General features: G+C 41.9%; 1 protein-coding gene across 1 annotated transcript; it reads right to left on the reverse strand.

The window, feature by feature from the left end:
- Positions 1-2200: 2200 nt before the first annotated feature.
- Positions 2201-21173, reverse strand: LOC115177967 (myosin heavy chain, fast skeletal muscle). The gene is made up of 41 exons (XM_029738969.1): positions 21120-21173; positions 20605-20650; positions 20243-20470; positions 19750-19896; positions 19383-19539; positions 18873-18900; positions 18500-18608; positions 18254-18346; positions 17755-17815; positions 17283-17381; positions 16855-16958; positions 16322-16460; positions 15940-16058; positions 15638-15787; positions 15373-15543; positions 13142-13445; positions 12340-12404; positions 12157-12244; positions 11923-12040; positions 11632-11755; positions 11058-11194; positions 10330-10585; positions 9877-10119; positions 9353-9529; positions 9111-9256; positions 8841-8931; positions 8146-8535; positions 7898-8024; positions 7594-7712; positions 7174-7370; positions 6854-7037; positions 6579-6744; positions 6287-6411; positions 5818-6126; positions 5503-5706; positions 5236-5361; positions 4927-5097; positions 3431-3535; positions 3242-3337; positions 2697-2828; positions 2201-2333 (listed from the first exon to the last, which is right to left on the reverse strand). The coding sequence occupies exons 3-41, from the start codon at positions 20456-20458 to the stop codon at positions 2313-2315; spliced, it is 5814 nt and encodes a 1937-aa protein (XP_029594829.1). The 5' UTR covers positions 20459-20470; positions 20605-20650; positions 21120-21173; the 3' UTR covers positions 2201-2312.
- Between the last annotated feature and the right edge of the window lie 2668 nt (positions 21174-23841).

The following is a 23841-nucleotide window of genomic DNA, read 5'->3' on the forward strand; positions in this document are numbered from 1 at the left end:
GGACGACTGGCTACTACTCTGAACTGTATATGTGGTGAGCTTTCTGGCACCCAGAGCTGCTGAGGAATCACCAAAGTGGGTGCTACACATTGCGAAGGAGGAGAATTCCAGTGGCTACATGACTCAGGCTGGTTCCCAGAGTAGCCCTCTACAAGGTCGTCACTAGACTCCATCTTCATCAACCATCTCTCTGACCACCTTCCTCTGATCAAGCCAGGAACTGTCTCTCTCCATGCATGCACCAAAAGACTTGGCCTCTATTGGTTGACCTAGCTAGCTATAGCTAGGATACTCATGATTGGTTGACCTACCTATGATGTATTGGTTGACCTAACTATCTATAGCTAAGCTACTCATGATTGTGTATTGGTTGACCTAGCTAGCATAGCTATACTACTCATGATGATGTATTGGTTGTTTGTTTCTTGCTCTTGAAGCACCTTAAGATTTCTTTCTGTTGAAAAATCGCTATAGAAGTTTAATATATTATTATTATTATTATTATTCATAATTATTACCCCTTTGCACTGCTCATGCTAATTAAGATTTTAAAAAACTGGGTGGGAAAATAATTCAATTTCCTTCTATGCACACACGTACAGCGGTGATCCCCTGTCTGTTTCTTAAAGAGCACACACACCACGGTAGACCATAAATACTGCCAGCCAGCCTAGGGGAAGCCCTTGCTGAGTAAAGCCGTGATCCCCAGTTTCCTAAAACACTCACACATGTTGTCTATAAATATGCTAGCCAACCAACTGTCAGGGAAAGCCCTCACTACATGCTGACTCTCAGACAGTCAGGGTGGAGAGGTTAACAGTGGTTATTATTAACCGTTTGTTTTGGCAATGCTTCAGGCTCCTCCGATTCCACAATGCTTTAGGCTCCTCTGATTACCCTCCAGGATCTCTGTCAGACACCTCCAGAAACTTTGCAGTGGCAGGCAAAAAAAGGCCCGTCATGTAGCTTCTTCTAACCTTGGTGTTTTAGTGCCCTCTATTGGAGAATAGTTATACTACAGGTGTTTGGAGATACTTGTAGACACCATAGACTTCCAGTCATTGTGCTAACGCTAGTTGGCATTGTCTTGCGAAACTCTAAGTTCCTTTATACTGGATGTATAGACATATTAATGGTATCCATGAGTCATTTGACTCTGGGGAAGTAGACAAAGTGCCTCATTATCAAAATTCTGAAGTATCCCTTTAAGTTGAGGTTTAGGGTAAGGGCAGGGGTCAGTCTCAGGGTTTAAGGCTGGAGTCAAGGTCAGGATAATGGTAGGGGTCAAGGTCAGGTTTAGGGTAGGGAAGTCCCAAGGATCCCGGATAGCACTGGCCTAAATAAGGCCCATGAGCAAGGTCATGTTCATTAGGGCATGCAACGAAACACATCTTGAATCATTTTGCAATGGAAAACAATAATTAGAAGGCAAGACCACTAGATTTCCACTAGAATGCTTACTTACAAGCCCTTAACCAACAATGCAGTTGTAAGAAAAATACGTGTCAAGAAAGTATTTAAAATAACAGATTTAAAAAACAGATAAAAATTCACCTTATTGAACAGCGGGGACTGTGAAGCAACACAACCATTGTCACAGACACATGATAATAGATTTTGTGTTGTAGATATGTGGTAGTAGAGTAGTGGCCTGAAGGCACACAGTGTGTTGTGAAATCTGTTATGAATGTATTGTAATGTATTTCAAATTATATAACTGCCTTAATTTTGACGGATGCCAGGAAGAGTGGCTGCTGCCTGGGCAGGAACAAATGGGGATCCATAATAAATACAAGTACAAAATAAATGGCTGGGGGTAAGGCTCAAAATTGACATGCATATTTAGCCAGTGTCAGATTTTTACACACTAGAGTCATTATTTCCAATGGCAATCTACCAGCATTACCTTGTATAAAGAAGCAGCTTAAATGCAGAGGCTGGCTGAACTACATTGAATTCAATAAATGTAAGACTCAGCAAGAACAAACTTGCTGTCTTTGCCTCCATAGCTCAGTCTGAGAATTTGAGAGTGGTTCAATTTCTCCAGCCTCATTCCTCATCTGTTTACTCAAAAAACGGACTGCTTTGTCGGGGTGACTTTTGCTGTTGGAATCCCAGATTTCTCCATTAATTAAAGTACAATATTTTATGGTATTAAAAATCTGTTTGCTGAGTAATAAGTCCACAGTCACAAAGGAAGTGTATGTCGGCCTACATGTTTTTAATCAATGCTCAACATTTCACCATGAAAATCATATTTTATGGAACACAGGAAAATGGTAAGACTTTGATCTTCAATACTTTGGTCTTGTTTATTCAGCAACTTCTTTTCCCTGTAAGAAGAAAGATAGAATATAATGGAACAGTAATAATAATGAACATGATAAATATATGGATATAATATAATGGATCAGCAATAATAATGAACATGATAAATATATGGATAGACTTGGGCAGAATATAATATATCAAGTATTTAATGCTCAGTGCTCAGCTTGGATTTTCAATTTTGAACTACCAACAGAATTAACCTTTCTTTTTTAGCAATTCTTGAAATGTGCTGCTTGGTGATCTTAAATACAGCTGAACAAGTGTAAAAGGTCTGTATTGACCTCTGAGAAGACTGAATCATAGGTGGTGTTGATGTGTTCATATCTGAACATGAGTCAGGTACAGGTTTAGCAGCAGTTCTGTACCTTTCCAGAGTCACGGGTCTTGGCTCTGAGCTTGTTGACCTGAGTCTCAGCGATGTCAGCACGCTCCTCAGCCTCCTCCAGCTCATGCTGAACCTTCCTGAACTTAGACATGTGCTGGTTTGCTGCTTCCTCCTGGGTGAGGAAAAGAGAGGGAGAGCAGAACATCCGCATTTCAAGTTTGAAGCTTCAGGTAGTAAATTAAAATATTATTTTTCACAAAACACATATTGGCAGATTTAGGATAGCAATGTATATTGGGAGATAGAAGATACTGCAGAGAAAGTGAGTGTCAGAACTGGGGATCAAACCGCTGCTTCCAGCACTACCACTAGACCAGCAAATTCATATTCAACCCCCTCTCCTTTAAGTTAGTAACACATAGGCATAGGAGGCACTCAGAAATGTGTGTAATTTCTTCAGCAATTACTTGTAATATCAATTGAGTCATTGTTTACTGGTGTGCTGTAGTAACACTTCAGCTAAACTGTATGGACATTACGTTTTGTAGAGAAAAACTACATTTTCGATTGCCCTCTGTGACTCACCGCTTCCTCAGAATGCCTCTTGTAGGCCTTCACTTTCATCTGCAGCTTATCTACCAGGTCCTGAAGTCTGTTAACGTTCTTCTTATCCTCCTCAGTCTGTGGGAGAAGATCAAAGAATCAATGTCCCATAGTTATATACACAAACCTGTCTGTTAGTGTCAAGTGTGTGAAGAAGGCACTTTCTCTTACCTGGTAAGTGAGCTCCTTGACTCTGCGCTCATACTTGCGGACTCCCTTTACTGCGTCTACACCTCTTCTCTGCTCTGCCTCCACCTCAGTCTCGAGCTCACGCACCTTTGTGGAGAAATACATTTAGGCATTTGTTTGAGGTGGTGAAACAAATCTTTGTAAAACAGAGGTAGAGTCTTCTACTCAGTCAAGTCATTTTATTATTTTAATTGAAGGGGTCTGTAATAATAACATCAACTTTTCAATATCTGGGTCAGTGGTTCTCAAAGTAAATCTAAATTTCAATGTGTTTATGAATTTTTATAGCAAGAACAGATTAAACAGCCAGGGATCTTTCAAACGTTTAGAGGGTGCAATACTGTACAATGTAATATTATTAATCCACAATTTATGTTATTAACTCTTAGATAAACAACGGGCCTGGGAGGCTCACAACTCAATTCTTCTTGTATTTGTAACATGACTATTTATCGATTTTGTCATGCGTTTAGTGGTGTATGGTGCAGTACCAGTAAGGCGACTAGAGGCCGCCACTCGCATGTTTTAATGTTGGGACATTTCCTCCATTATAGAGCTCGCGCTATGGTAGTTGAGAGTAGTTTGACCGAGTGAGCCAACAGCAAGAGAGAAGCACCGACATAAACACATATGTATATCTTTATTTTGAAAGTAAGCGACTGGAAAAGCACCATATTTAAGACGGTAATGTTTCTGGAGTGTGTACATATGTTTGTTAAGATGTTATGTTGTATTTTCAGGTTTTATGAACTCATTAAAGTCCGCTAGCCTACAAGCTAATTCAGCCATTAGCCCGCTAGCTGGTAGCCCCGCATAGCAACGCTAGCTTCCCTAGCAACGGCCAGTGAATGAGACGTAACAAGAGAGAAATTATTACTATGACATTAATCGGATGAATGTATATTATATTGTGTGTTGATATTCATTGTGAATTATTATTATGAATGAAATGGCAGATTAGAAGAAGTCTGCTGAGACAACAATTTAAGCCTGAAGGAAGCAACTAGAGTAATACATTTGCGTTTATTTAAAGGTCTTGGATCAACTCCACTAAATAAGTGTAAAATTGTTATAATTGGTTTTGTTGTGATCATGAATGCACTGTAATGTAAGCTTTAAAACTGCAACATTTTCTCTCTGATGCAAAGAGGGGGGACTTAAAATGTTTATTTCCCAGGGCCTGAGACTTGATTAGTCCAGTCGTGCACTGCAGAAATCACAGTAAATCTGAGTGGATGCTATTTTTATTGCACTTTAAAGTAGAAGTTGTGTTATGATATAATGAGGGGGGTCCCTGATGAATTCGCTATCACAAAAGGGGTGGTCCCCGATGCAAAGAAGTTTGGGAACCCCTGATCTAGGTGGGTTATTGAGATAAAAAGTAATTACAAAATGCTCCAGTGTATTTTTACATGATCAAATACATTTCCAGCAATCAGTCTTTCAATCCACCCTAATCCCCCCTGCTGATAACTCACCCTGGACTCCAGTTTCTGGAGCTGCTTCTTGCCTCCCTTCATGGCCAGATTCTCAGCCTCATCCAGGCGGTGCTGCAGGTCCTTGACTGTGACCTCCAGGTTCTTCTTCATCCTCTCCAGGTGAGAGCTGGTGTCCTGCTCCTTCTTCAGCTCCTCAGCCATCATGGCCGCCTGGAATAGTAGTTTGTTTAATTTATGCACCAATTGGCACCGATCATAACGTTCCTCTGAGATCTTTGTTGTTCTTAACCAGCCCAGCTACCATTGGCCCTTAGGGACAAATCAAGATGATGTATTTCAAGGACTCACATCAGTGATTGCCTTCTTGGCCTTCTCTTCTGCATTCCTGGCCTCCTGGACGATGTCGTCTACCTCTCCCTGCACCTGCACCAGATCAGTCTCCAGCTTCTTCTTGGTGTTCAGAAGGCTGGTGTTCTGAAGAAGGAAACAAGATGTTTGTCTCTCAAGAGAACTTGCAAGTCACAAGGCTGAAATTAGGAAAATCTAAGACACATTCCAGGTGTGTTTAAACTGTATGCTTGGTTGAGTTTCATTAGAAATGGCTTTGACCCATACCTGGGAGTGCAGCAGTCCAACACGCTCGCTGGCATCTACCAGCTCAGTCTCAGCCACTTTGCGGCCTCTCTCTGTCTGCTCCAGAGCAACTCTGAGCTCCTCGATTTCAGCCACCATCAGACCGTTTCTGCGCTCCACCATGGCTGCCTGCTCCTTCATGTCTTCTGCGACACGGATGGCGTCATCAAGGTGCAATTGGGCATCCTGTGGTTCACAATGACATACGTTCATTAGGACTTGTGGGAGTAGGGGTGATTCACAAACAAATCCCTAGCCATGTTCAGGTTGTTGAGCCTGATGTCCCAGTCCCTTTACCTTGAGCTGTCCCTGGACGTTCCTCAGTTGTTTCTGGGCCTCAGCGGCCTGCCTGTTGGAGTGGCTCAGCTGGATCTCCATTTCGTTCAGGTCTCCCTCCATCTTCTTCTTCACCCTCAGGGCATCATTCCTGCTCCTGACCTCAGAGTCCAGGGTGCTCTGCATGGAGTCAACCATCCTCTGGCTGTTCCTCTTGATCTGCTCCATCTCCTCGTCCTTCTCAGCGATCTTCCTGTCCACCTCACCCTTGATCTGGTTCAGCTCCAGCTGCACACGCAGAATCTTGGATTCCTCGTGCTCCAGTGTTCCCTGGATAAACAGAAGCAGTCAGGAAAGTTTTGTTCAGTACATTTGGATGTAGGAATTAAATATATATGACTACAATAAACACCAATACAGAGAGCCTTTCACTGTAGCTGGCATTGGTTAGTTAACACTGCTTTTCCCATCAAACAGCTGTAGTTTGTACCTCAGCCTCCTCCAGAGCGGTCTGGATCTCAGACTTCTCTGTCTCCACGGTCTTCTTGGCCTTCTCCAACTCATGGATGCTCTTGCCAGTCTCTCCAATCTGCTCAGTCAGGTCAGAGATCTCCTCTGCACACACACACACACACACACGAGCAGTTTAGACTTGGGGGATTTTAAGTGGATATGTCAATGTACTGAAGTTGATATTGAATCATGATTACACTTATTTAATTAACAGCAATTCATCTTGCTAATCAAACATAAGCCAAATAGAATCGCTGTCAAATAATCACGTTGCAGGTTCTTGTTCTCTCTCTTCAGAGTCTCCAGATGATCCAGAGCCTCCTCGTAGGAGTTCTTCATCTTGAAGAGTTCAGTGCTCATAGAGCGAGCCTCCTTCTGAGCTCCTTCCAGCTCAGCCTGGCCCTCCTCATACTTCTGCTTCCACTCTGCCAGAACCTAGGGGAATCCATGGGATTTTCATCAGAAGTCTTTGGTGAAGAGTTTTGAATTATAAATATGCAACAATTATAAAATTGATAAAAAATATAGCTTAATTCATTTTCACCTTGTCAAAGTTCCTCTGCTTCTTGTCGAGGTTGGCGGCCAATGCGTTGGCTCTCTCAACATCAATCATGAGGTCCTCCACCTCTCCCTGCAGCCTCTGCTTGGTCTTCTCCAGGGAGGCGCACTTGGAGTTGGTCGCCTCAATGGTCTCCTCGGCATCCTGCAGACGCTGGGCCAGCTTCTTCCTGTTGCACAACAGAGGGTGGTTTTGTGGAGTGGGAGATATGTTACAATACATATTGATGTAACATTTTGTCAGAGCCACCTACCACCCTCACCATCCACACCATATCTGAGTTTTTTCTGTTGCGTGTGACTCACTTGGCCTCCTCCAGCTCCTCTGTGCGCTGGATGGCATCAGTTTCATACTTAGTCCTCCACTGAGCCACCTCACTGTTGGCCTTGGACATGCCGCGTTGCAGCTCTGCCTTGGCCTCCTGCTCCTCCTCAAACTGCTCCCTCAGGAGGTCACAGTCATGGCGGGCAGACTGGACACCGTGGGCCAGTGCGTTTTTAGCCTGTGAGAGAGAAATACAAAGAGAGATTAGAGAGATAGTCAAACAAATTATGGTCGAAGTCTCTGAGGGTGGAGAGAAAATAGGAGTCTCTGAGGGTGGAGAGACAGTAGGAGTCTCTGAGTGTGGATAGACATTAGGAGTCTCAGGGGGTGGCGTAGTCACCGTCTACATGAAGATATAGCTCTAAACTCTGTGGACGTGGAGTCCGTTTTGGGTCCCTTACCTTGACCTCCTCCTCAATAGCCCTCTTCAGCTCCTCCACCTGCTGAGTGAAGGCCTGTTTTCCTCTGGTCAGCTGAGACACCAGGGCTTCCTTCTCCTCCAGCTGGCGACCAAACTCACCTGCAGGGACAGAGGGACATTTTGTTAATAGGGTCTCTGTTCTCTAAGATTGAAAATCTATTTTGAGGTATTGTAGGGCAATTGGGCAGCGAATAGTACAGTAGAATCTGTGTGGATACAGCCCACAACAAGTTTTGTTTTCTACTAAAGGAAAGCATTGTCTTGTTGTTCATTGTTGATGGTACCATTTTCTGTCAGGAGTCTGGCTCTCTGTCCGCTGATGTCGTTGACCTGGCGAACATTCTCATCATTCTTAGTCTTGAGCTCGCTCAGCTGGTCCTCAAGAGTACGGCACATCTTCTCCAGATTGCCCTGTTAGTGAAACATGTACCATCATTACTTTATATATGTGACTCCTGTCAACTTCAGTTCACTTGAATGGTAATGTAGTTGACCATCCTCAACACTGCTTGATCAAAACATTACTACTCACCTTAGCCTTGGCGACGGCCTCCATGTTGCTGGAGAGGTCATCAATCTCCATCTTGTACTCGCTCTTCTCCTTCTCCAGCTTCTGCTTGACGCGCTGCAGGTTGTCGATCTGCTCCCCGAGCTCAGCCACACTGTCGGCCTGCTTCTTGCGCAGAGCGGCAGCTGTGGCCTCATGCTGCAGGGTGGACTCTTCAAGATCACGACGCAGCTTCTGGAACTCAGCCTCACGCTTCTTGTTCATCTCAATCTGAGCAGCAGTGGCGCCTCCGGCCTCCTCCAGCCTCTCGCTGATTTCCTCAAGTTCCCTGGAGAGATCAGCCCTCTGCTTCTCAACCTTAGCCCTAGCAGCACGCTCAGCCTCAATTTCCTCCTCCAGCTCCTCAATACGGGCCTAGAACAGGGGTAGGAGCAGGGGGATGAACACTACAATATAGTTGAAACAATTGAACTTCACAAAATAATAATAGTATGTATATTTTGCATAAATGTTGTTTAATACGAAGCCAGTTACACTAATATATTCAGTAGACAGTGTCCCATGCAGGAGCCAAAACCACAATGTCAAGAAACACCATCTTCCAACCTACTCAGCTATCAGAAGCCACCTGGAAAAATGTGTGGTACCAGAATAATGTTTTTCAAGAAATGATTCAAGTCTGTGCTTTTCTGTACTGGAGCTTATATCCTCTACTGTACCTGGAGTTCCTTGATCTTCTTCTGCAGCTGAGCTCCCAGAGACTGCTCATCCTCAACCTTGCTGAGGAGCTGGGTGGTCTCAAACTCCTTCCTAAGAAACACAAACACGTTGACTGCAGAGTTGGTTTTGCTTTGATAGTGAAATGGCAGAGGATCATACCATTCACTTTGCTTTTAAGAATCACATGTAAATGCTAATTCATAATTACAAGAATTAGTCAAGAACAACCATTATAGCAGCTAATACTGTAGTCATTTGTTTGTGTTTACTTCTTGATTTTCTCATCAGCTTGCTGCTTGTCATTCTCCAGGTCCATTATGGACTCCTGGGCCAGTTTCAGATCTCCCTCCAGCTTTCTCTTGGATCTCTCAAGGTCCATACGGAGCTTCTTCTCTTGCTCCAGAGAACCCTCAAGCTAGAAGATAAAAACACACATATTGTTCAAATCTAAATAACTGAAGATAATATCATCTTACATGCTATCATGGCCAAAATGTCAAACTTCACTCACGTCGTCCACTTGCTGTTCCAGCTTGGTCTTGGCCTTGGTCAGAGTGTTGACTTTGTCCTCCTCTGCCTGCAGGTCATCCAGTGTCTGCTGGTGGGCCTCTTGGAGGGCTTTCTTCTCCTTGGTCAGCTTGGCAACACTCTCATCCATAGACGCCATCTCCTCTGTCAGGTTTTTAACCTGAAAACGGCAAAATTTGTCTTTTGTCACTTCACCGTAAATGGGAGGTTTAGTTTAATATACCATATATTGCATTAATTTCATTTAAATTAGAAATGTGTCAACAGTTACTGTACTATAGATTCAACACTAGATGGAAGTGTACACCATGCCAGTGTACTGAATTGATGTCATAAATGTGGGCTAGCAGAACATACAATGAATGTGGGGAGTACCCCGCAACTGAAATTCCACTATTTTGTCAGAATTTTTTCTGCACCCACAATACAACTTGAATTCCATTTCTGTTAAGCTATGTTTCGAGTTGATTATTGTTTGGTTAGACTGCCTATGGTAAGACACAAGACCTTGTTTTCAGTGGCATGCTTCTCCTTCTCCACTTTGGCCAGGGTGAGCTCCAGGTCATCAATGTCCTTCTTCAGCTCAGAGCACTCATCCTCCAGCTTCCTCTTCTTGGCAGTCAACTCAGCATTGATCTCCTCCTCATCCTCCAGCCTCTCGGTCGTCTCTTTGAGTTTGGCCTCCTGCTGGATCTTGCTCTTGATGAGCCCCTCGCACCTTTCCTCAGCATCGTTCAGACTCTCTCCTTCCTGGTTTCAGAACAGGAGAAATAAATCAGAGGCCTCACTTTGTGTATTGAAGGTCAGAGTAAATCAATAGAAATTCATGGAATATATAACATGAGCAATAAAAATGTGTTAAACACATGCTTCACAGTGTGTTCATATGGGTTTGTATGTATGTCTGTGTGTGGATTTGTGTGTGTAGATGTGCCCTTATGAAGCTTGTTGCTGTCTCACAGATGCTACTTGGAGCGCCAGGTCGTTCTTCTCCTGCGTCAGGGATACCAACTTCTCCTCCATTTGCTTCTTTGTGGCCAGAGCCTTGGCCAGGTCTGCTGTCATCTTATCATAGTTCTCCTTCATGTTGGCCAGCTCCTTCTCAGTCTCAGCGCTCTGCAGCAGGGGCTTGATCTTGAAGTACAACTTCATCCATGGCCAGGTTTTCACATTCATGAATGAGCGGATGTTGTACTGGATGGCGTAAATTGATTCTCTGGTCGACAGAAAGGATACAGTAGCATGGTGAGTGACATGCTTAAAGGTACATTCTGTGACTTGAAGAACAACATAATGGGGCCCCACACCACTGTTTGTTTACAGCTGAGGAATGGGGCTAGGGAAATGTAACCCCTATTAAATTCATAGTGAGTGACCTAGATGCAACGACTGACAGTCATGCTAAGCTCATGAGACATTTTATATTCTTCAACAATTAATGGATCAATACCACAAATGTAAATGCCAATTGAACAGCTAAATCCCAAACTGCAACTATAAAGCTAGAATCCTTAGTTGCTACATCCATTTCTGGACTTATAAATGAATTAACCCAAAAGCTTTAGTAGACCATTATAAGACGTACTTTCTCATTCTGAACAGCTCACAGCATATACAGTACGTAATCATAATGCATTAGATACAGCTGGTTGACAGAAAGCTTTGCCAAGATGTCTACTATTCCTCACCTCCTCTCCATCATCTTGCTAAACTCTCTCCTCATGAGGAATCCACGGCTGAGAGCCTGGACCATGCCGACTAGAGAGGCCAGCTTCTCATCTCTCATCTCCTCCAGGACACCCAGCAGACCGGCTTTGAAGAACACCTGAGACACAGGTTACCATGGTCAATGGAACCACAGATGGTGACAGACAGAAATGTTGAATCAAAAGAGGGGAACAACACAACTAGATTGATTTAAACAACATTAACTTTGCAATAGTTGCAAACATACCATGGGATATGTTGTTTCTAAGTTGTTAGTTATTGTACAGTTGTAGATTAATAATGTACACGGATACAGATAACTGCAGCCATACCACTCTAACACAATGTACATGATAATGAGTTTAGTTTCTCTCTTGTGATGAATGACTGAAGAAAAAAAAACTACAATGTTTTTCCACCTTTTCCATTAGTGAAATGAATAAGAAAGAACAAAAGGATGGATAGATCACCTGGAGAGATTTTATATGGTACGGGTTTAAATTATCATTGAAGTTGTGTTATGTTGTCAGCTTTTATTGGGGGTATTTAACTGACCTTGGTGTGTCCAAACTTGTAATCCTCGTGATTCACATCAATGGATCCAAGCAGCTTCTCAGAAGCCTTCTTGTTGTCCATGAACTGGCCCTCAGGGATGACACTGGCATTCAGTACTTTGTACCTGAATGAGGACAAATGTGTAACATATGTCAAGTTGTTTTTGTTTGGTTATATTACGTAAAAGGTAAGCCTATTCTGATGCTGGGAAAACCCTTGGAGCAGATATTTCTGTGGTTGTGTATGTATGTGTGTGTGTGTGTCAGTGTCTGTGTATGTGCGTGCGTGTACCTCTGCTTGAAGTCAGCATAGATGATTCTGCTGGGGAAGCCCTTTCTGCAGATCCTGATACCCTCCAGTACACCATTACACCTGAGCTGGTGGATAACCAGGAAGTTCTCCATCAGACCTGGTAAAACAAAACAAGTCTCTTTTAATACTCATAAACAGGTTAAAGATTGGAATGGTTAAGGTTACTGGTACTGTACTGATAAGATGACATATTTAACTCAATATTTATTGTACCTGGAGTCTTTGATTCGTTGGGGATCAGGCAGCGCACAAAGTGAGGATGAGTGCTCCTCAAGTTGGTCATCAGCTTATGTAAGTTCTCCTGTAAGAGGGTTACAAACCATTTTCTCAGACATACTGTAATTTATGATAATTGCACCTTTTGAAGGACTGAATCTACACATTTCAAAAGCTCACCCTGAACTGGGAGGACACAGTCTGCATGGAACCACCCTTCTTCTTGCCTCCTTTCTTGGCTTTATCTGTTAAAATGGGGAAAAGTTAAAGATAACTAGAAAAGTACATTTCCTAGAGTGGGTGGAATAAATAGAATAATAACACGATTATGTAAGAAATCTAGAGTGGTCTTGTCTTCAGCAAGCACACTAATTATAAACCAGAGAATCTCTGGTTATGTCACGACTACCTCCGAAATCGGCTCCTCTCCTTGTTCGGGCGGTGTTCGGCGATCAACGTCACCGGCTTTCTAGCCATCGCCGCTCCATTTTTCATATTCCCATTTGTTTTGTCTTGTTCCATACACACCTGGTTTTCATTCCCTAGTCACACTGAATGTATTTAGTCCTCTGTTCCCCTCCATGCCTTTGTGTGAAATTGTTTTGATGTTATGTGGGTATTGTTATGCGCCAGACTTTTGTCTGTGTTCCGTGTTTTGGACACGTTATATGTACTTATGTGCTTTCGTTTGGACCGGAATAAAAAGTGTGCCTGTTAACTACACTCTGCTCTCCTGCACCTGACTTCGCTTCCAGTACACACCCTTAACAGGTTAACTTCACACTTATCTAGAGGCAAATGCTGCCAATGTCATTGTGTAAAATAACATCTATTGTATGATTTGAAAAAAACAAGTGTATGAATAAATTAACCTGGTGAAAACACCCTGAGAAATTGGTATACATTCAAAGACTTTAAAGAACATTCGGTCTAAGTTATAAGTAGTGCTTAATTAAATAATTTGACGCGATGCTATTCTTACCCTCGGGTGGGGGAGCAGGATACAGGGCAGCCAGAATTTTGACTCCGGACTTCTGGTACAGCTGACAAACTGAGTCGTTCAGGGGGTCCTTGTTCTTCTCCAGCCAGCCAGTGATGTTGTAGTCCACAGTTCCGGCGTAGTGCACCAGGGAGAAGTGGGCCTCTGCCTTGCCTTTGGCAGGCTTGGGCTTTTCAAACGCCTTTGTTTTGCCAAGATGCTGGGCGTACAGCTTGTCCTTGAAGGTAGTGTCTGAAGACTTGGGGAACATGCACTCCTCTTCAAGGATGGAGAAGATGCCCAATGGCTTTACGAAAAGAGATGTATAACAAATTAGTGATATTTACATTTAGTTAACATGCTATTATAGGATTATATTCATTTAGGGACCCATTATAGGAAATATATTGAGTTCTCAACAGTCAGTGGCATATATTAATGGGTGCCAAGGGAAGCGAGGTTTCCCACAAAAATTGACATATAATATAATGTATGTTTCGTCTCGCTTAGCAAGAGGCTGAATGTGTCTCACCAGGTAAAGCAAAACTGCGCTCCTCTGTCTCTGTATTTGTAGCCTTTCTATCTGATGCTGTCTGGTCAAAAAGAGTATGATATTGTAGCATTGAATGCAAGAGAAGCCAGAGAGCATTTGGCCTCCATTTATATTTTTTTAGGATGACATTTATTCCATTAGTAAACATGCTATTATAGGATTATATTATTTTAGGGACACATAATAGGAAACATATTGAGTTCTCAACAGTCAGATAACTTGTCAGTGGCATGTATTCATGGGTGCCAAGTGAAGCCAGGCTTCCCCCCAAAAAATGACACGTTATTTTATATATTTCGTCTCGCTTAGCAAGAGCCTGAATGTATCTCACCAGGTAAAGCAAAACTGCGCCCCGCTTTCTCTGTATGTGTAGCTCTTCTATCTGATGCTGTCTGTCAAAACTAATATGATATTGTAACATTGAATGCATGGGAAGAAGACGACGAACATTTGGCCTCCGTTGATATTTTTTTTATACAATAACAGCGAATCAGAGTTGAGCTAAACTGAGTGAGCTTATCTGTGAATGGTCCTGGTGCACCAAAAAATTTGTGAAATGAAGCCAGTTTGAATTTGGCTTCACATCAATCCAAACATCATTGACAAAAAGAAAAACTTTAATTGTTGCATCTCATTGTTGTTGTCCTCCGGTGGATAGCTTGCTAGCTAAAATGGGCCCTTTCCTAAATTAGCCATGGATAGAGATAGGGATTTGTACTCAAAGTATTACTTAATTTGCTGTCCTGGCCAATGATTTTAACAGCAATTCTGATCCAACCATAAATTCATACATTGTTCTTTTGGTCTGAGAGTATGGAAGTTCAATATGTAGCAAGGTGTAGAAGGCGAATGTTAACTAGCTGGCTAATCGTTGCCCAGGAAAGGAAGTTAGAATAGCGAGCAATGGTTTTAGCCAGGTAGCCTAGGACAACAAAAATGTAAAGCGTGTACTGTATGACAGAGACTGTTTCAGCAACATGAAAGAGAGGAGGATGGTATTGGCGTTTCTCTACAAGTAGGGTGAGTCAACATGTTTTTTCTACTCGCATAAATTAGTACCATGGACACCCACATAATATTTAGCTGACATTGATTGGAATAAACTCGTTTTTGGAATCTTTTAGTTGTCACTGTATTAGACTAAGCATAGGTTATTTGATGACATTGAAAGGTTGAAGTTGAAATGGTGCCAGAATAGTGGAGGGAGGCAGGTCCTGTTTTCTTTGCAACTTGCAGTAACTCTCCGTGGTTCTAAATCAATAGATGTTTAGTGGTCCGAAAATGGCAGAGAAATGTACTTGACTGACCATGCTGTAGGTCATGTAACTGTTTGTTACATGCATTATGCTTTGTGGACTCCACGGGACAGATGTTGCTCTCCGGTTTTGTGATGAATCAAAGATGTGGTTGAATTTATTCTGCCACTGTGTCTTCTTATTGTCTCAGCCTTAGGCCTATATATCATGGTGGCAAGGCATATAAACTAACAGGTTATAGAGCAAACAATGCAATTATCACAACACATAGGTTGCAATATGGATTTATTTTGACTGGTTTGGCTTTCCCAGTAATTTAAACGTTACGCTGCTACTGTACGTTGTACCACAGTGATAATATATCACACAGTGCTCCATATGAGCTTTGCTGTTATGGTCCATTAAAATCCCCACAGACAGCTTACCTTCTCAATAAGCTCAATGCAGGCAGCCAAATCCATGCCGAAGTCAATGAAGGCCCAGACGATTCCCTCCTTCTTGTACTCCTCTTGCTCCAGGACAAACATGGTGTGGTTGAAAAACTGTTGCAGTTTCTCATTGGTGAAGTTGATGCACAGCTGCTCCATGCTGTTGTACTGTTGATGGAGTTTTCAAAGGGATCATTTCATCATACAAGACTATAATCAATCTGAATCACAACTAATTGTCTTGTTCTGGTCTCATACTCACATCAAAGATCTCAAACCCGGCAATGTCAAGCACACCGATATAGAACTGCCTTGGATTCTTGGTGTCCAACATCTCATTGATACGGATGACCATCCACAAGAACATCCTCTCATAGATGGACTTGGCCAGAGCCGAGACTGAGTTATTAACCTGCAATGATAATACCTCAAATTAATATGTGAGATATTGACCATGTCTAGTGATAAGGTGATACAAGCTTTGGAAAAACAAAAACAATGCACTCGCCCCAACAATAATTCCGGTGCTCAGAAAATGGTAGATTCTGTGTTTGGCCGCCTTACCTGAGGCACAGTCTGTCCTTTGGTCACATACTCGTTGCCGACCTTCACTCTTGGGTAGCACAGAGCCTTCAACATCTCAGCTGAGTTCAGGCCCAGCAGGTAGGCGATTTTATCAGCCACTGGAGAGAGAACCAACAACAACAGACTCAGGGACACAAGATCACTTGTTTCTGATTTCACACTGACAAAATAGTTTGGTTAATTTCTTTGTGGCTTAGGTTTTGATTTACCCACATTTGTGGAGGTTGTAATTTGTTCTCCAAAAATGATCTCCTGCCTCACTTTCATGTGGCACTGTCTGTCTTAGGTGTTCTATTTCTATGTTGGGGACTGGGAATGGGACTAATGCTCTACATATTGTATATCTATGAGTGGGACTCACCCTCTGTGCCATCTGGCTCGGCCTGCTCCTCACGCTGCTTCTGCTTGAATTTCAAGTTTCCATGGTGCAATACAGCTCCTGTCAGCTTGTAGATGCCAATCTTCTCTTCATTAGTGAAGCCCAGGATGGTAATGGCATCCTGGCATTAAAGAGGAAGTACAACAGTGATGAACTGAACGGTAGTTTGCTCAGTTACACTACATTTCTGTGCTGCTCACTGCAGAACAAATGGGATGGATAGATTTGACTGGCTTCTCTGTTCCACATGATAACACTTGGCAAACACATTAGTAGATGGCAGCACAAAATTAGTTTTACACAGTTCCACAGGGCACTTAGTGGTGCTCTCTTGTGGAAGGCACGAAGAGTTCCTTGAGGCACATGCCTTAACTAACAAGACATTTAGTATCAAACAAAAACATACATGAACATTCACAGCTGCCACCAAGTTGGAATTGCACAGTACATTCGGTGTGTATGGTGGTCCTATCAATTCCATATCTAGAGTTTGTTTAACCCTTTGTTTTACTCACATCTGTGGCATCCAGCTCTTCATTGTCATTGATGCTGGCCACAGTGATCTGTCCCTGGCTGCACATGGGGAAGTCGTAGGGGTTAGTGGTGATGAGCGCCATTTCTGTGGACAACAGAGAACAGCTTGTCAGTTAAATCTCTTAGAATTCTGCTGTCCTACCTTTACAGTATCTCTCCCTCCTTTACTAAGTAGATGGACTCAATGATACATGTAGTATATATTGAAGTATATATAGCATCAAAAGAGGAGACTGAGACTTGTGGACTAGTGCATCACATTGATAGATCTTTCCCAAAGACCTTCCAAATGTCTAGATGCCTTGTTACCTTGGATGTACTCATTGTAATATTATTATTATTAGTGTGGATTATGAATATTGTATATATATTCCATAAATGGGGATGGGAATAATTTCCTCTGGCGTACCAACTAGCTCAGGTTTGTGGCCTGTCATCATCTGGAAGAAGATGTGGTAGCCTCTTTCATCGGGCAGCTGGAAGGACACTCTGGACTTCTCCAGCAGGTCTGAGGGAGAGGGAGAGAGCGTGAATGACACAAATAGAAAGAGTAGAGACAGAATGACACAAAGAGAAAGAGTAGAGAGAGAATGACACAGAGAAAGAGCAGAGAGAGAAGGACACAAAGTGAAAGAGTAGAGAGAGAGAGAGAGAGAGAATGAGAGAGAGAATGACACAGAGAAAGTAGAAAGAGAGAGAGACACAGAGAGAGACACAGAGGGAGAGAATGACAAAGAGGAAGAGTAGAGAGAGAGCGAGAGAATGACACAAAGAGAAAGAGTAGAGAGAGAGAGAATGAGATCATTTGTTGGATATCATTACATTTAAATGTATCTGTGTGAATTTAGGAAAGCATTGAGAAACAGTCAAAACCAACTCACAGGTTTCAATGTCAGCTTTAGCCAGTTTGCCAGCTTGGAAGTGAATCCTGATGAATTTACCCTATAGTTGAGCATGGGGGTTAGAAATAGGTCAACAAATAAATCTAACATTTTACTTTGATAGACCCCTTTAAATGTTACAGTTTGTTGGACAAATGTTGGATCTATTGATACAGATGTAGGATATTGATGTAGGATCCAGTTTGCTACAGCAGGAAAACAAATCCTGCAGCATCAGGAAATGTGAATTATTATGTGGATTATAAATAATGGATTTGATGGTTCTTTTGTAGGGGTTGATGAAACAAAAATAATACAGCAAATCAAATCTGACATTTTAAAGAGGAAATTGCAAACTTTAGAACCTTGAAAACACAACAAGTTTGAATTTCAAATTTTCAGCAATGGAAAATATCTTAAATGTGTATAACAATAGGGAACTACTGAATAATAATTTTCCAATATAAGGTAACTTCCACAGTATGCCCTTCATACTTACAAAGCGAGACGAGTTGTCGTTCCTCACTGTCTTGGCATTACCGTAAGACTCCAGCAGAGGGTTAGCTGCAATGATCTGATCCTCAAGAGACCCCTGATTGAGACAAACACAAGTTGCTCAAAAACTGGTAACATTGTCAAGTTAGTTTCTCTCAATTGCTTGAAAGAGGATTCACCCCTGGAAAACAAGTTTACACAGCCAACCAAACTGAAATGTGCTAAAAAGGCAAACATAACAACAACCTACCTGCATTTTGCCAGGTTCTGCTTCCTTCTTGGCCCCAGACACTGCAATGGTGGCAAAGTACTGGATGACACGCTTGGTGTTGACAGTCTTTCCTGCACCGGATTCTCCACTGGTTTATATGGCAGAGAAAGAGGGGTTTTAGTGAAAGCCAATCTGACACTCAAACATGTAACTAAGAAATAGCATAGAACAATACACTGTTAACCTTTGTTCTGACACAAGTCTTTAACAAATACTCCTTCTCATCGACTCGTTATTACACATATCCTAATGCTCTAATCCATTCATATTGTCATGTATTTCATCACACCAAGTGACCCAACTTATTACAATAGAAATACTTTCTCAAGTGACATTTTAGTAAACAACTTACGTAATCAGGACGGACTGGTTCTCCTTATCTGGAACCAAAAAACACATTGCTTATCATACTCAAGCAACATTATGGGGACATTATTTAAGTCATAGCATCATCATGAATTTCACTTTGGAACATTTTCCATTCAAGGGTTAGTGAGATCAGATTTTCCCAGCAAACTGTTCTAACCTAGACTAGAAAACAGTAGATACCTCTCAAAAGCATATTTGAAATTTTATTGATACATACATCCATCTATAAGCACTTATGGACTTTGAGATCCATGCGCATTTATGGACATTCATCCCTCCCTCCCTCCCTCCCTCCCTTCCTCCCTCCCTCCCTCCCTCCCTCCCTCCCTCCCTCCCTCCCTCCCTCCCTCCCTCCATCCAATCATCTGTCCATCCATCCATCTGTCCATGCCTCCCTCCATCCATCCAATCATCTGTCCCTCCATCCAACCAACCATCCATCCATCCATCCATCCATCCATCCATCCATCCATCCATCCATGAGATATCGTACCAATCATCATGAACTGAAAGGCGTTGTCAGAGACGGAGAAGATATGGGGTGGAGCCTCCACTCTCTTCTTCCCTCTGTAGGCGTTGACAACCTCTGCGTCGTACACTGGGAGCCATTTGTAGGGGTTCACCGTGGCACAGAAGAGCCCAGAGTAGGTCTGGATGAAAGAATAATTAAATTAGGAGATTAACAAAGTCAGATGTTCTTTTACCTGGATTTATGTGAGGATGTGGGTGTACTTTGGTATACTAATGTGGGTCTACTGTATTGATATGTTTTGGTTTCTACCATTCATTTATGTGTAGTACTGTATGTGTGTATTTCTTATGTTCATGTATGTGTGTGTTTGTATGTACAGGTTTCTTACATAGATCATCCATGCTGCATAACGCTCTTTGAGGTTATACAACACAGAGGCTTCATTCAGGTAGGTCATCATGGCCATGTCCTCAATCTTGTCGTACTTAGGGGGGTTCATCTCATAGATGTCTGCATCTTTGAACTCTTTTCCTTCCTGAAACAGTCAGAAATCTAGATTACACGCAGATCAAACTGGACATGACAGAATACTTTTTGCTGACAGAATGTATATCCACATTAATCCAACTACTTAGTTATCACCCACTGACACACAACTGGTGGTTCTTGACTAGTCAACATTCTATGTCATTTTTAATTAGCAGCAATAACAATGATGTGTTTGAAGGTTATATAATGTCTGCAAAAAACAATTAAATGCTTCTTTATATATTTTCTATTAGTGATTTCTTATTGCCTATAGACATTGTTTGGATCATTTCAATGATTTTTCAAGAATTAGAGTAATTGCACAAACTTGAAACTTTTCAGATCAGACTTACCTCCTTACTGCCGTCAGGGTTGGTAACTGTCACAGTACACTTCCCGTCTGCCCTGGCAGTGACTAAACCCTTAAGGTACAGCTCCACCTTGTCTGCCACATAGCAGGCGTTCTTTGAATCAAAGGGTGCGGCTTGTGCCTCCATCCTCTCCTTCTCAGATTTACGGAGGTATATGGCAGCCTTGCCGTAGATTTGCATCTCAGCGTCCGTACTCATGGTGACGGATAACTAGGAAAGAGATGAAACAAGAAACATGATTTGACTCTGTGGTGCTTCCTCCCCAGTCAACAGAGTTAGGTGAGTGGTATCTCTAACAGAATATTCACATCACTTTTTATGTGAAGACTCAAACCATGTCTCACCTTCTTTTTCCCCTCCTACAGATGAATGTGTACTTCTTGGAGGACCCTGTGAAACATGAGAGTGTTGTGAAAACACACATATCTAAAGCCTTATCATTTATCCCCTAAAGGGCTAGAAAACATTGAACTAAATAATTACCGCCGTGTCAAATTCAAATACAGGTGTAACTGATAACCTTCGTTTTCCAAGTGGCAACTCACTTTACTACACACTCTGTAAATAATTCAAATAAATACCCCTGAAAACCCAGTTACATTCCAGAACACCACCTCAATTTACAAACAAGTGCAGGAGCACCACTTTTGACCATAAATGGAAGTCACAGATTTAAGGTAAAAAATATGTCATTTTTTTAATTCTTTACTTATTAAACCAATGGCACTTGATTGCATATTGTCAAATCTTACAAGAGACATGCAGAAGTCAATTCAAACAGTGCAGTTAGCTGCTGCCTCAGTTGCTGAGTGCAAAGATGAGACAAATATACAACTTTAAGGAGGTGGAGAGGTCTTACCACAGAGGAAGAAGGTATCTGACTTATGGATGCTGGGGCCTCAGCCTCCTTATATCTGGTTGGAAGTGCCAACCAAGCAAAAGTTAATTATGGACCACTCTGGGAAAGGAAATGAATTGCAGGAGAGACCTCTGTGTATCTGTCTCACTAGCACCTCCCACTTCCAGGAGCACCACACTCCCATTACATTACTTTTTAATGTCATATTTGTCTCTGAATTGAATTTCACTGAACTTTACGTAAATGAGAGATATCATTACTAATAATTATGACAATATCAAAGTTTGATTCATCCCAATGTTACTTCTACTGAACCTCATATACTGTAATGGAGTGAGTCCATGTTGCCCCACTACAACTAAAATAGTTTTCATTAAATCTAATCTGACTTTATTTAGTTCCATTTTAGTGGCATTAATCCTCATCAACAACTTTATATATATGTTCACCAGTTATTTCTATTATTTAGCTTGTAAACACATCTGAACTGTCTCCTCACCTCATAACATAGATGGCCATTACCTCGTGCTTTGCTCACTTTGATTTATCACTCTGGTGGAACCATATTAAATTCATATTTAAAATCTAAAACAGAAACATTTAGGCTTTCAGTAACAGCTTATAAAACTGTTACATCTAATGTGTTATTTATCTACAGTATCATCTAATGAATTCTGGAGGCGCTTTTATTTGTCTCACATTTCAGTTGGCTAAAACGGTCCAGTAGATTCTTATTACTTACATAACTCCAGTACAGTATTTCAATAATCTTATCCACTCATATTGCTGACAGTGATATAGCTGCCTCAAACTTTTATTACACTTTAAAGTTAACCACTTAGAAGCTGAGCTGGCGTCAATAAAACTGATATAAAATGAATAGTTACAATAAAGTCATTCCTTTACATTTACAATACATTTAAATGAATCCGTTACATTACAGTGTTTATATCCTTCTAAAAGACAGCTCTAGCAACTTGTAGAGAAATTGGTTTATATCATTTTTAATACATGTAATTGAACAAGTTTCACATTCTTCAGTGTCGATCCCATGTCTTCTGCTTTCAAACCTTTGCATTCAAATCATTGTTTCAATGCTATTTGGGTCCAATATGGTGCAGCCAAATTCATCTTTAATATGGTGAATCCTTACAGGACAACATTCAGATAGAAATGTATTGTGAAGAACAGATATGACTGTCTGTTAGGTAGAACAAAGAATCGTGTCAGCTCTATTTAATACATTTCTATCAGCAATGTTCAGAACATTTCACCTCCCTGAATACACCCTGTTTGTTCAGGTTCAGTGTCCACCCAGCACATCAGTGCAAGAAGCCCCATATCTGCTGGATACACTAGTTGAGCAGGGTGACCATCTGGAAGGATCCCATCAAGGCCTTTTCATTTCTTGGACTGTGCTCTCATCTTCACTGCAGCCAAGGTTTATTGTTTGGTATATCTGCCAACACAGCCTAATTCTGGCACCGATACCACTGTTATTAGACAATATATTTACTTACAAATTCATGTTTGTGGGTGGAGGGAACATTAGCACCATGCAGACATTCAAGTTATTTTAATGTGCGAAGATCTTGCATGATATATGACCTGTGTTTTTGTATTTGAGGGACATGTTTAGCTCCAAACTTTCTCTGGGCAGAAGTTACCCTCTGGGATATAACTGACCTTAGATCAGTGTCAGAGGAATATGTACAGCTGTCATACCCAACTAGACAACTGTGCATTTTCCCCCAAAGACCTCAACTGACTTTACAGCCATGGTCTCCTCACAATGCAGTGATCACTGTATCGAGATCAGGGCTGGGGTCATTCCAGGTCAGTTCAGGAACCAAACTGAATTTTTTTTCTCATTTAAAAGCCTAGTGAACATTTTTCATTTCAGTTTACTTCCTGAATTAACTGAATTGTATTTCTTCATCTTCAGCACTAACATACTGGACTTGATTATGATCAGTTGTAAAATGAAGGAAGTATTAGGATGTTTTCTATAGAACTGACTGGTTTAGGATTTCTGCTGGAGTTGGGGCTTGTAAAGGAAACATATACAACACTCCTTCTGTGGCCTCCAACTGCTCTTAAACGCTAGTACAACCAGCTGCATGCTTTTCAACCGATCGCTGCCCGCCCGCCTGACTAGCATCACTACTCTGGACGGTTCTGACTTAGAATATGTGGACAACTACAAATACCTAGGTGTCTGGCTAGACTAAACTCTCCTTCCAGACTCATATTACACATCTCCAATCCAAAATTAAATCTAGAATCGGCTTCATATTTCGCAAAAAAGCATCCTTCATTCACGCCGCCAAACATACCCTCGTAAAACTGACTATCCTACCGATCCTCGACTTCAGCGATGTAATTTACAAAATAGCTTCCAATACTCTACTCAGCAAACTGAATGCAGTCTATCACAGTGCCATCCGTTTTGTCACCAAAGCCCCTTTTACCACCCACCACTGCGACCTGTATGCTCTAGTCGGCTGGCCCCCGCTACATATTCGTCGCCAGACCCACTGGCTCCAGGTCATCTATAAGTCTATGCTAGGTAAGCTCCGCCTTATCTCAGTGTAACCGATGTGAAATGGCTAGTTAGTTAGCGGTGGTGCGCGCTAATAGCGTTTCAATCGGGTGACGTCACTCGCTCTGAGACCGTCACTCGCTCTGCAAGGGCCGCGGCTTTTGTGGAGCGTTGGGTAAC

The sequence above is a fragment of the Salmo trutta genome, chromosome 38 (genome assembly GCF_901001165.1).
Source record: "Salmo trutta chromosome 38, fSalTru1.1, whole genome shotgun sequence".
NCBI lineage: Eukaryota > Metazoa > Chordata > Actinopteri > Salmoniformes > Salmonidae > Salmo > Salmo trutta.

What these genes read in the sequence shown, in the direction of transcription:
- LOC115177967 (XM_029738969.1), bottom strand. Translation starts at nt 20,458, where the DNA reads ATGAGTACGGACGCTGAGATGCAAATCTACGGCAAGGCTGCCATATAC. An exon ending in AGCATGCCACTGAAAACAAG is followed by an intron (nt 9,530 to 9,876) that starts GTCTTGTGTCTT and finishes TGCCGTTTTCAG; the next exon opens with GTTAAAAACCTGACAGAGGA. An exon ending in GCTGATGAGAAAATCAAGAA is followed by an intron (nt 8,932 to 9,110) that starts GTAAACACAAAC and finishes TGTGTTTCTTAG; the next exon opens with GAAGGAGTTTGAGACCACCC.